Source organism: Globicephala melas, chromosome 6 (genome assembly GCF_963455315.2).
Source record: "Globicephala melas chromosome 6, mGloMel1.2, whole genome shotgun sequence".
NCBI lineage: Eukaryota > Metazoa > Chordata > Mammalia > Artiodactyla > Delphinidae > Globicephala > Globicephala melas.
Window position 1 is genome coordinate 42,745,148 of NC_083319.1, and position 13,369 is coordinate 42,758,516.

At 44.2% G+C, this 13,369-nt stretch overlaps 1 protein-coding gene across 1 annotated transcript in view; it reads left to right on the forward strand.

The window, feature by feature from the left end:
- Positions 1-9,135: 9,135 nt before the first annotated feature.
- Positions 9,136-13,369, forward strand: part of GNA14 (G protein subunit alpha 14) — a 191,815-nt gene continuing 187,581 nt past the window's right edge. The window contains exon 1 of the mRNA XM_030876969.3: positions 9,136-10,214. Coding sequence (XP_030732829.1) covers positions 10,091-10,214 — 124 coding nt within the window. The 5' untranslated portion in view covers positions 9,136-10,090. The remainder of the gene's footprint in view (positions 10,215-13,369) is intronic.

Sequence of the window (13,369 nt, forward strand, 5' to 3'; positions counted from 1 at the left end):
TCCTATACTGTTGGTGGGAATGTAAATTGGTGCAGCCACTATGGAAAACAGTATGGAGTTTCCTAAAAAAACTAAAAATAAAGCTGCCATATGATCCAGCAATCCCACTCCTGGGCATCTATCCAGACAAAACTGTAATTCAAAAAGATACATGCACCCCAATGTTCATACTCATAAGAGCACTATGTACAAGAGCCAAGACATGGAAATAACCTAAATGTCCATTGACAGATGAATGGGTAAAGAAGATGTCATACACACACACACACACACACACACACACACACACACACACACACAGTGGAATACTACTCAGCCATAAAAAAGAATGAAATAATGCCATTTGCAACAACATGGACAAACCTACAGATTATCATTCTAAGCGAAGTAAGTCAGAAAGAGAAAGACAAATACTGTATGATATCACTTATATGTGGAATATAAAGTATGACACAAATGAACATATCTACAAAACAGACTCACAGATATGGAGAACAGACTTATGGTTGCCAAGGGGGAAGGCGGCAGGGTGGGAGGATTGGGAGTTTGGGATTAGCAGATGCAAACTAGTATATATAGGATGGATAAACAACAAGGTCCTACTGTATAGCACAGGGAACTATATTCAATATCCTATAGTAAACCATAATGGAAAAGAATATGAAAAAGACTATATATATATATATATATATATGTGAATCACTTTGCTGTACAGCAGAAATTAATACACATTGTAAATCAACTACACTTCAATAAAATTTAAAAAATAAAAATTAATGTATCTGTTGTGTTGAAAATGAAATTTTAAAAATAAATTTATTTATATTTATTTATTTTTGGCTGTGTTGGGTCTTCGTTGCTGTGCGCGGGCTTTCTCTAGTTGCAGCGAGTGGGGGCTGCTCTTCGCTGTGGAGCACGGGCTTCTCATTGCAGTGGCTTCTCTTGTTGCGGAGCATGGGCTCTAGGCGTGTGGGCTTCAGTAGTTGTGGTATGCGGGCTCAGTAATTGTGGCTTGCGGGCTCTAGAGCACAGGCTCAGTAGTTGTGGCGCAGGGGCTTAGTTGCTCCGCGGCATGTGGGATCTTCCCGAACCAGGGTTTGAACCCGTGTCCCCTGCATTGGCAGGCAGATTCTTAACAGCTGCGCCACCAGGGTAGTCCTTGAAAATGAAGTTTTTGATGATAATGCTAATGATACTTAAAAAAAAAATAATACTATCTACTACTAATGAGTGCTTACTAGCTTCAGGCAAGGAACCAAAAGCTTTATATATTACTTTTTCTAATCTTCACAACAATCCAATGAGATTGGCGTTATTCTTTCATTAATTCAGCAAATACTTATTAAGTACTACATGGCTTCCTTATCACATCACTTTAGTACCTTGATCCAGCAGAATTTAAAATCAAGACCATCCCTGAAATTTTCAGTCCTAAGCACCAATAAATTCTATTAACTTAAGCCTATTTACACTGGGTCTCTGTTGCTTGTAATTAACATATCCTGGCAAACATAGGCAGGGTCCTATCTCTACAAATCAAGCGTCCTCAGGAGTGTTTTGTTTTCCTTGGTATTACATAATGTAGTATAAAATCGGCAAATATTAAATCACAAATCCCATATTACTGATTTTTCCAAGATTCAACTTTACTTTTGAGAATGCTTCTGAACAGAGTTCAATTTTAAGATGACGTAGCTTCCCCTGATGTAGGCTCTAGGGATACAGTGGTGGATATGACAGTCATGACCCTTCTTCTCATAGAGCTTACTTTCTTTTACTGGTGGGAGAAGATGATAAATAAAGAAGAAAGGAAACAAGAGAAACCAGAGAGAGACAAATGCTACAGTGAAAATACAATGATGATATCAAGTGGATTGGCAGGGAGGAGTGGCTACCTTAGGCTAACGGGTCAGGGAAGCCAGCACTTAGTAAGTCACATTTACGTTGAGACCTACCTGACAAGTAGAAACCAAGCACCTCAAGGCTTGGAGGAAGCGTGATTCAGGCAGCAGAGCTGATAGTATAAAGCTGTCCTGAGGTATGCTCAAAGAAAATAGATACAAGCATGATGGGAACATATTAGGATAGGAGGGAGAATGTTAGGATAGGAAGTTAGAGAGGTAGGCAATGGCCTATCATGTAGGGCCTGTGGTCTAGAACAAGGGCATTTAATTTTATTCTCTGATGGAAATCCATTGGAGGATTTTAATCTAGAGAATAAGGAGATCTGCTCTGGGATTCTGAAAGCTCATTCTGGCTATCTTGTCCTGTGGAAAATGGATTTTAGAGGTTCAAGACTAGAAGCAAGAAGACTAGTGACAAAGCTTTTGTTTTAGTCCAGGTCAGAGGTGCTGTTGGCTTGCTCAGAAGTGGAAGCAGCAAAAATAAAAATGAACATACCTGGGGGGGGGCACTTATGATCTAACAGGGAGCCTCATTCACAAAGATTAATTGTGCATGACAGCTCCAGAGCGGCTCAGTGCAAAAGCTGTTGGCTGCATGCAGTGGTTCTAAAACAATACATGGTTTAAAGGAGGAGTTCATAACTGCTAAGACTGGGTGCCAGAGGTGGGGCAAAGAAGCAATCCATTGGGTGTTTGGTGGTCTGAGTTGGAAAAGATAGCAGTAAGGTAAGTTTTGGAAAACAAAATCAGAGTTTTGTTTTGTCTTGTTACATCGAGATGCCTCTAATATGTAAGCCATTATGTCAAGAAAGCAGTTGGAGTTAGGGTTAAGGTTAAGCTGTGACGTTCAGGAGAGAATCATTGATAAATGGTATTAAAGACGGTCCCCGACTTACCATGGTTTGACTTACAGTTTTTCGACCTTATGATGGTGTGAAAGCAATATGCGTTCAGTAGAAGCTGTGCTTTGAATGTTGCATTTTAATCTTTCCCAGGCTAGTGATGATATGTGGTGGCATACTCTCTCATTATACCGGGCAGCAGAAGCGAGCCGCAGCTCCCAGTCAGCCATGCAATCACCAAGGTAAGCAACCCATACACCTGCAATCATTCTGTATGCATACCAGCATTCTGTTTTTCACCCTCAGTACAGTATTCCATAAATTACATGAGATATTCAACACTTTATTATAAAATAGGCCTTGTGTGAGATGATTTTGCACAACTGTAGGCTAATGTTACTGTTCTGAGCACCTGTAAGGTAGGCTAGGCTAAGCTATGATGTTCAGTAGATTAGGTGTATTGAATGCATTTTCAACTTACGATATTTTTATTTTTTGATGGGTTTACTGGGACATAACCCCATCATAAGTTGAGGAAGAGGAAGATCAGTATAGTTCATATGGAAGAATAAGTATCTGAACACAACTAAGAAGAGTTGGATAACTCTGAAGGGGTGATATATCCTATCAGATACCAAAATGTTTCATAGAGCCCCTGTAATCAAATCGAGATGGTATTGATATAGGAATAAATAGCTCAGTGGAACAGTTCAGACTTAAAGAAATGGATCTCAGTCAATATGAGAGTGTAATACATGACAAAGATTGAAGTTTAATTCATTGGAAAAAGGATGGAATGTTCAATCAATGATGTTGGCACAACTGGCAATCCATCTGGAAGAAAATAAAATTAGTGTCCTATCTTACATATTTTACAAAAATAAACACCAGATGGACTAACTATTTCAATGTAAAAAATGAAATAACGAAAGTACTTGCAAGAATATCTAAGATACTGCATGTACAGTATAGAAATGGAGAGACCTTCTTACAAAGACTGGGGCTCTGGAAGCTATGCAAGAAAATAGAGATATTTGGATACGTAAAAATAAAATTTTCTATGGCAAAAGATGCCATTAAAAATGATAAAGAACAAAAAACATATTTGAAAATTTGTAATTCAGATGACAAAGAGTAGATATGTAATATGGAAGAGCTCTTACAGATTGTCAAGAAAAAGACAAATGACCCAATTAAAAAAAATGAGCAAAGGATGTAAATAGACAGTTCACAGGGTAACAAATGCAAATACTAACAAGCTATGAACAAATGTACAGATTCACAAGTAGTCATGGAAACACAAAGTAAAACCACACTTTAAAATTATTTGAATCCCTTCAGGCTGCCAAAAATTAATAAGTGGTCGTATTTATTGCTAGTTGGGACATGGGTATTTCTATTTTTGGTAGAAATGTGAATTATTTTAGTCTTTTTGGAAAGGAATCTGGCCACCATAATGAAAACGAAAAATGTATATATCCTTCGATTCAGCAGTTTTTACCCTGGGAATCTATCACACAGAAATAAAATCACTAGTGCATGAGGATTTATATACAAAGATGCTATTACAGCTTTGTTTTTAGTGGCCAAAATTGGGAATAAAAGAGAATGTCCTTCAAAGGGGAAAATTAAATAAAATATGGTCCTTTTACCCTGTGGAATATTATGTATGAATGTATGAAAGACTGAATCAGAGTTTACTGAAATTCCCACAAGGTAGTATTAAAAGAGAAAAGCAAAATATAGAGTTCATGTAATACAATACAGTCCCATTTTTAAATTAATGATGACAAACTCCCTCTGTGTATGTTTATTTACATTTATGAGTGTTTGTAAGCTTATATATGATTATAAGAGCATAAAAAAGAAGAAAACATACTAGGTTGTTAACATTTGTTCATTCAGGGAGAGAGTGATGTAAGTGGAGGAGGGGAGAACTTAAGCAAAAAGGAAAAGAAAAGAAAAAGAAAAAAAAAATGTCCAAACTCCTCACCTTGAAGATTTTTACTTAAATTCTTGCGATACCTAACTCCCCTGGGAAGTCAGATTCAGAAACAAACAATAGCGATTCCTGCCCACTCAGAGTCATGTGTGTTTGAAGGTGGGCTTAATTGTCGATAATTCTAGCCTTTTCAGTAGAAGTTATACAATAAGCAATTTCTGGTCTTCAGGCAGAAAATATTTTGGAGCAACACGTTGACTGCCTTAGAAAAATAGATGTTAAGTACATCCAACCACCAGCTACAATTATTACTTATTCGTCTAAATACCCATCACCACTCCATCGACTCTTACATACCACGCTCATCAAAACTGGAAAATGATTGGGTGGAGGAAGAGGGGAGTGGTGAGAGGAGAGGAGGGCTGAAAACATTTTAGAGAACACATTGGACTCAGAAAATTGAATGAAAAATTGGGAACATGTCAGTCTCAGAAAAATGAATTAGAAAATTGGGAATTATTTAGACCAACCCATCTGGGATATGGAGAAGGAAACCCCCATTAATGACTTGTCTGCTTAAGAGTTGATATTTATGTATACAACTGAAACAAAAGTTTCATGAAACAATAATACATGTTGCATACTTTGTTATTTCCTATTGATATTCTATTCTTTTTCTTAAAAAAAATGCTGGTCACAACCTAAGAATGGGTCACATGTGCAATTTGAAAAGCAGCATAGGTGTATTATTATTAGTGCTATTTTAGCCTTGTATACTTCTTTAAGGTCATGTTTTTATTCTATGTTACTTGTTAAAATTCTAAGATGCCACATTTGTCAAAGAGAATAGCATTTTTCCAGCCCTCTATGTGCACATTTCCTTGGAATTTCCTTAGAAACAGGGCACTCTTTCCCTCTAAGGGGGCAAATTGGGGACAGAGTCCTTCCTAAGTCATACATTGATTGGCTGTGGACTTGCTTGCTGTTGTTGTTTTTACTGTCTTCCACCATAAGAACTTTCCGTTCTCTGTTCTAGTTTCTTCTTTCTCTTATCTCAGGTTAATTCGTTTTGGTTTCAATGTTATTCAGTCAACGAAATGTTATTAATTTAGAAATACCAGGATGAACAAGAAAAAACTCTCTACTTGTGAGTAACTAATGGATTAGGAGAAGAAACAAACAGGTATAATAGAGTGAGATGTTGAAGAGAGGAACATAGGAGGTGCTCAGGCAGCAGAGAAAGATGGGTCTGACTGACAAGGGGTGGAGATGGTGTCTCAGAAGAGATGTGTTTGGGAAAGAAAGTACCTAATTTTGTCTGGGGGTGAGAGAGAGCATTCCTGGAAGAGGGAACGCATGAAGTAAGACATAGAGGTGTGGAGAACATGGAGTTACATTTGTCTGAGGTTCCAGGAGAATGATGGGAGATGAGGTTCAGCTGAAGGGCCCCTGTGCACATCTAAAGGCTGTGGGGAACCGCCCAGGTGATTCTGTGCTCCACTGTTTGCTCTCTGGGAGGAAGCAAGGAGGGCTGACTTCAGATTTCAGGGTTATAGTCTTACTTCTTTCTACTAGACTATAGCCTACCTAAAACCTGGAATGTCTCAGTATCTGAATTCCCAGAGCCTGGTAATGGGCTTGGCATGGACTCGATGGACATTCAGACAATTAGTTCACCTTTGCAGCCCAGCACTTGGCAGGTATCTGAAAAGTCATGTTCAGCCTGTGCTCTGATCTTCAAGAGGAATGAAATGGAATTGCAGCACTTCGGGAATAACCCAAGAAAACAAATATTCTTTTTTACTGAGACTTTTTTTCCAAACTACCCCTTCCTGGAAAGATGTGGTAACAGAGCAGGACCCTGTGAGGCCTTTCCAGAATAGACACCCACTCATGTCCTCTGCCTGCCTTTTGTCTGTAGAAAAACTTGTCAAAGAATATATTTAATCAGAGAAGCGAGAAAATGCAGAAAGAAAGGAAAACAGTCAAGCAAGACCAAATAATAATATTTTAGCCATTAAACAAAGTCAAGGTCCTTTAGTGCTTCCTCAAGGACTATAGATAATATTGAGCCATGTGCTTTGAGCTGTCTAGCAGATACCGAAAGCCCCACCAGGTGGAAGAAGTTAACTGTATGCGGCCCACAAGCACATGTACCCCCAGACCAGCTGGAACCAAGTTGATAATGCTGACTCCCAATTACCTCACCACCAGCCAATCAGAAGAATGTCCACGAGCTGATCACACCCTGTTACTTGAATAGTGTAAGACTCCTCACTACCCACTCCAGGATGGGACATAGAGCCTTGAAGCACTACCCAGCTGTGGCCCCCTTTGCCTGACAAAGCAATAAAGCTATTTCTTTCTGCTTCGCCCAGAACTGTGTCTCTGAGATTTAATCAGCCACCAATGTACAAGAAGCCAAATTTCGGTAACAATGTTGCAAATGAATCAGTAACTTAAAATTATTCCCATCCCTTCCCCAGATCCTAAAGATAGGGAAAATAGAGATGTGAATTTAAAAAATAGAAGTATAAAAATAATTGACTTGCGATATCCTAGTTTTACAATCCTCTCTAGCTACCACTCGTCAATAACAACTTTTGGTTTATGATTATTTTTATACTATCTTATAAGTGTGGAAATCAGCAAAGAAATAATTGATGTTAGAGTTGGGAGATCCCTGTGAGTTTATTCTGGTTCTTCCTCTTTGATTTTACAGCTGAGGAAATTAGGGCCTAGATTACTTTATGCAAGCTGCCCCCAATAATTTTATATCAGAGAATTAAAATCAAGCGAAAAGCTATGACTCAGAGCAACTTACCTTGTTGGTATATGTTCTTTTAGTCCCTTAAAAATGCACTATGTGTTCCCATAATAAAATTTGTATCATACTGTTTATATTTTTGTATCTTGACTTTTACACTCCATATATTTTGAGGTTTTCCCCCCAAATCTTTGTTATTCACATGTTTGTTACATATTCACATATTTAATGACTATATAATATCTCATTGTATGCATAATACCATAATTTATTGGAACTATTCACCTTTGTTGGGCATTTAGATTGTTTTGAGTTGTTGCTATTAGAAATAAAAACTTTGGCCTCTCCGATTATTTCTTAAGGGGAGAATTACTAGTTTGGTCAAAGGGGATGGACATGTTTAAGGCTTCTGATACACACTGCCAAGTTCACCAGCCCAGGAAAGTTTTGCAGATTTGCTGTAAACAATACGCTTCATATCTTTCTTGCAATCTTAGCAATTTTAGACCTAATAGAGTTATTCCAGTTAACTTGGGAGTTCAAATTTGCCCTAATTTTAATCATTTAAGAAGTACTAATAATTATGACGCAATTATTAATTTGAGAAGCCAAGAGGTCTTACTCTCAAATTGTAAATGAATGTAAGAGCTAAGAGAGATGTGTGACTAAATGGCTAAGATCATGTCCAGAAGCTTTCCTGTAGGGGTCGCTGTTACTGTCAATTTATGCCTGCAAGGCAACTAAAATAATTATGCATTTTAGAATGTAAGCACATGCATTTTTAATGCCTGATTCCTCTACATTCCCTAAACTGTAAAATAAATAATAAGACCTTGCAGCCAGATAGCATCCTAATGCCAAGTTCTTTATATAATGACATATACCACTCTCTCCACTCAATATGCTCCTCAGTTTGAATTGAAATATATGCTACTCTTAAGAAAGGCACTTGGGCTTCTATTAATAGAGGAAGCATTAGCTAATTGCCTAACGCCATAAAGTGTTTACGTGGCACATGCTGACTTGACGAGAAGGAAAAAAAAACATTCATTGCTGTGGACGACGGGATCCCCTCCCTCCACCTTCACTTTTCTGCTTTTCCCGCGAAACTCTTTGCCCTCTGCCTCAAAGTGTACACAGAAGACAAAATCAGATGTTGTTAATACGCATTCTATTGTGCCACTTGAGTACAAAGAGGTGCTTTTTAATTTTTAAATTTTTATGAATGCAGCTCAAACGTGATCCCCACGTTCCAGGAGCCAGGCCAATGTGGCTGTGCGGACACAGCTTTGCGAGACGGCTATCAGGCTTCAGGGCTGGGGCAGGGACCATGCCAGGGGCTGCTGGAAACGGGTCAGCCCTCTTTACAAAGGAGGAGTCTTTCCCATCGTAAAATGCAAAGTAGCCAGCCGTTTTCCATTCCTCACGTCTTCAACCCTCCTCGTCCGGCGGGTTACGAAGGGGCCGGGAGGATATTTACCCTCCGCTCTCTCACTTCTCTTATTTAACTGAACCCAGGGGCAGCTGCTTCTGAGTGCAGCGCCAGCCGGCTCAGGCCCAGCCCCACCTTGCAGGCAGACTGCCGAGCTGACCAAGGGCTTTGGCCGAGCCGGCGCTGGGCTGCGGCGTCCGGGAAGCGGAAGGAGCCCGTCTAGGAAACCGCGGTGTGCGTCGTGCTGAGGCTGGCGCGAGAGGCTCAATTTCAGGTCGGCAGAGCTCAACCTCGCCGCCCGCGGGCTGCGTCGCGCTGCGGACGCTGGGCTCGGCTCCTCTCGCAGCTGGGAGGAGTTGAGGCTGCGAGTTGGCGAACCTCACTCACCTGTCGGAACCTGGCTCCGGACAGGGAGCTGGGCCTGGCGGCCCCTCGGCCCACCGTCTTCCCCGCACCGGGACGCCACGGCCAGGGAGAAAGGTGTGGGGGCCGCTCCCCGAAACTCGAGACGCCTGGGCTCCGCGCCCCAGCTCCCTGCTCACCTCTTTCGCCCCCAGGCGCCCTCGGCTTGGCGTGCCCCGAAGACCAGCTTGGGCAGACGCCAGGGCTGCGGGTTCGAGAAGCTCCGCCTCCTTCTGCCACTTAGAACCACGGGGGCCTCCAGGAACTTTTCCATTCGGTCTTAGGCGGCGATCACTGCTGAGGTTTTCAGAACTTTGTAGGAAAGGGCCAGCCAAGGACCTCTGCCTCCATCCCACGCCTTGCCTGCCACCTGCCTGGGACACCGCCAGGCCGGGAGTTCCCGCTCCCCACCGCCCCCCGCAGCGACGCCCCAACTTCTCACGAGCGGTCTGCGCTCCCTGTCACGCTCCTGTGCCAAGGGCCGCGCTGATCTTCCGGGGGCCGGCAAAGCTGTCTCCCCCGGCTCGCCCTCCTCCTCCCCTGAGCGAGCTTGGGGCTGGGTGAGCCCAGAGCTGCGGTGCACTTGAGCTTTCTCAGAGCTCCAAATTCGCTCCCGCCCCGGAGCCGACCCTTCGAGGAGGGATTGAGCCGTAGTGGTCCCGGCCTTATACTCCGAAACTCGAGTCGGCACCCCAGTCTTTTCCCACCGACCTCGGGTGCTGTCGCGGACCGGCTGGGAGAGCGGCCGGCGGAGCGTCCGGGCCCTGGAAACGGCGTAGCCCGTCGGGGGCTGCGCGCACCATGGCCGGCTGCTGCTGCCTGTCCGCGGAGGAGAAGGAGTCGCAGCGCATCAGCGCCGAGATCGAGCGGCAGCTTCGCCGGGACAAGAAGGACGCGCGCCGCGAGCTCAAGCTACTGCTGCTGGGTGAGTGGCTGCGTCTCCCAGACCCCTGAGCGCCGAGTGTTTCCCTCCGGGCCGCTTCCCTCGCGTGCAACCCGCCTGGAGGACCTGGAGCCGAGCGGGGTGCAGCGCAGCTTCCTCCCCTCCCCAGGGGCTCGCGGATGGCAGCAAGTTGGGCCCAGTCCTTTGCACCTCCAGCTGGGCGGCATTCTAAGGCACCCCCTTTCTTACCTCCAAACTAGGGCTGAGGTGTAATATTCGACCCCTGTCTGCTTTCCCCGTTGTGCTTTGCCTCTCTCCCTAAAGCCTCATCCACCCCACCCCTCGGTCCCCAGAGTCGTACAGCCTCTGCAGAACCGTATCTTGGATGTTGGAGGTCGGTGGTGGGGAGCTGCTTGATCCCCATCTTGGGTTCAGCGCTAGCTCTGCCCGCTGCGCTCTCAGGTCTAAACAAGCACGCGGGACCGAGAGCTTACGAAGTGTGGAACTGCGCTAAGTTCTTGGCATCACCGCGCAGTGATGCGAGCAGGTGATTTCTCCGTTTGAGAATTAAAAACGGAGGACGGAAAGTTGGCGAACTTTTCCTGACTGAGGAAAGGAAGGCACAGCAGATAGCGGGTCGGTCGTCGGGGTGAAGCCCAAGCCTTAACCACTGTCCCGCCTGCCTCCCGGGGGTCCCTTTGGGGAGGCTTGTTTGCCGAAGGCCCACACCTGCCTAGCTCAGATCCGCTCAGCGTGTGCTCGTATGCTCGTTCCTAGGGTTGGGACTCCGCTGCCCCAGCCGCGCTGGCTAGTTCTTCGTCGGGTTATTTTGGCCTCCGCACAGGCCTAGGTGGGACGCCCACTTTCAAAACCGGAAAGAGAATGTTAGGGTTTGCCCCAGATATGCCATAGGGCAGGGTCCCTTCTCTTCTGACGTTATAGAACCCTGTTCAGTCCATTTGCTGTTTGAGGAATATTTACCTTTTCCTTCTTTCAGACCAGGGTAGCAGCTATCATATCTTTCTAGAGAGCTGCAAATATTTAACTTTTTCTTTCATCTCTTCCAGACAGGAATCCTCTCTTATACCATTTTATTCATCTTTAAGGAGTCACCCTCCCGAAAAGCTTCAAGGAAAGAAAAGTCCATTTAGCTAGAAGAAAATAGAGAAGGTTTTTTGTCAGTTTTACCTTCAGACCTGGGCAAGGGAACCCCTGTGTAATTATTCCCTGGGTTTAGGAGGGCAGGGTCTGCCCTTCCCCAGGTTGTGCCCTTCCCCACTGGGCTAGTGTCTGCAGGTGGACCGGACTGCCTACCCAGAGTCCACACTGCCCACTGCAGCCCAGACCCCCATTGAAATAGGGAATTCAAAGACCCCAAGCCTGCTCTGTGCAAGTAGGGGGAGCAGACCCCCTCCCTGAGGAGTGCCTAATGAGGCAGCTGTACTGGGGGTGTGGAAGAGCCTGGCAATGTGGGCTGAGGGCCTACAGGTGTGCCCAAGAGGCCTTCCTGGAGGAGAGATGGGGCCTGGGTGGGGAAGGGAAGGGATTCTGTCCATTGGCTGGGGCTGCCCTCTCACACCTGGCCCAGAACTCTGAGGGGTCTGAGAATTCTAATTGTACCTGGCCTTCCAGGTTGTTATAAAGCTGCATATGTCAAGGAAGGAAGATTCTGTGACAGTCTGCTAGAGGATAGCAATTTCGAGTAATTATGTGGGCCCTCATCGTCCTCTTGCCCCGGACCCCCCAGAGGTTAGGGGCGGGCCTGGCTTTAGCTGCATACTTTTTCTTTTCAAGGACAGGCTGAACCCTCTATCATTGTGAAATACTCTGATCTGTGTCAGTGTGTGAAGTTCAGTGTCTGGAATATACCAGGAGCTTGACAAATGAAAATTAAACAGTAAGCTGAGCCACTCTGGTGATTCTTATCACCATTCAGGTGATAAGCCTGTTCCAAGTAAAATGCTTGGATTTACTCACGCTCAGACTAGGGTAGGAACGTTTGTAGGTATGTTTTCTCTGGAAGTCATACTTAATCCAGGTGATTAGAATCCTTCTTTGTACCCGCCAGGCCCTTGCCCCTCTCAGCACTGCCTGACCTTCCAGGATCCCCCTTTTCATCGTGCCCAGCTGTGACTAGCACACAGGCTCAGTGCTAGTCACTCAGAAACTGTTAGAAAGTTTCCATACCACATGGAATTGTCTACAGTCCCAAGGATGGACTTTGAAACCTCTGGTTACTCTGTAAGGGAGCCGGTCATACTTGCATTTCTTAAGATAGAGGAGGAGGAGGTGATGCCCAAGATAAAGGAATCAGGGAATGCTGCTTTGTCTAAAGTCATGCAATTTAATTAAAAAAAAATAAAACACCTGAGCCTCTGTAATCTGTTTTGCAAATGGGAATTGAGGATCCTGTGTGGAGCATGGAATGACCTGAAAGGCCACCAACTCTTTGACAAGGAAGCATGTTGTTGCAACTAAATGATTTGAGGATGTTTCCAAAGTGCATTCAGTGGGGCAGTATCCCGTTTGTGCATAATAAAAGCATGGGTCAGTGTCCGCAGGGAAAGATAAAAATTGCTGTCTGTTTGGGGCTGGTATTCGCAAGGTGTCAGCATGGTGGTCTCTCAGTGGAAGGAGATGGGGGAAATAAAGGAGACGGCTGACTTTAGTAGAAAGAAATTCCTTATCAGTTCTTCAGATAAAAGTGGGACAAAAGAGTTCTAAGAGCCCTGATGAGCACCACTCAGTATAGGAAGAAAGTGTCTGGACAATAGCAATTAAATGGGGAGAAATGTGATCTTTTATTGGTTCTTGGTGTGGAATGAGGCTTGGGAAAGTGTTGCTTGTTAATTGGGTTGAGGGTCGCCAGCAACTCTGATGGCTTAATTTTGGATGCAGACCCCATCTTGGAACTGTCTGGAAGGAATGTGTACTGGGGAATTGGTATTTAACTTATGCTGGTATAGGGATTAAAAATGTAGGTTATGAGGCCTGACTGCCTGGGTTCAAGCCCTGCCTCTACCCTTTGTTAATTGTGGACTAACTTCTCTCGGCTCTGTCTGGCAGTGGTAAGTGGCAGCTAGCATCACACTGTTTTTGAGCATTTTTAGCCACCAGTGAGGTGTCATTTCCATTTTAGTTGACCAGTTGTAGGTCTCTAGCAGTTTGTGTAAGTTGTCCTGGTCGTGCTTTAACAA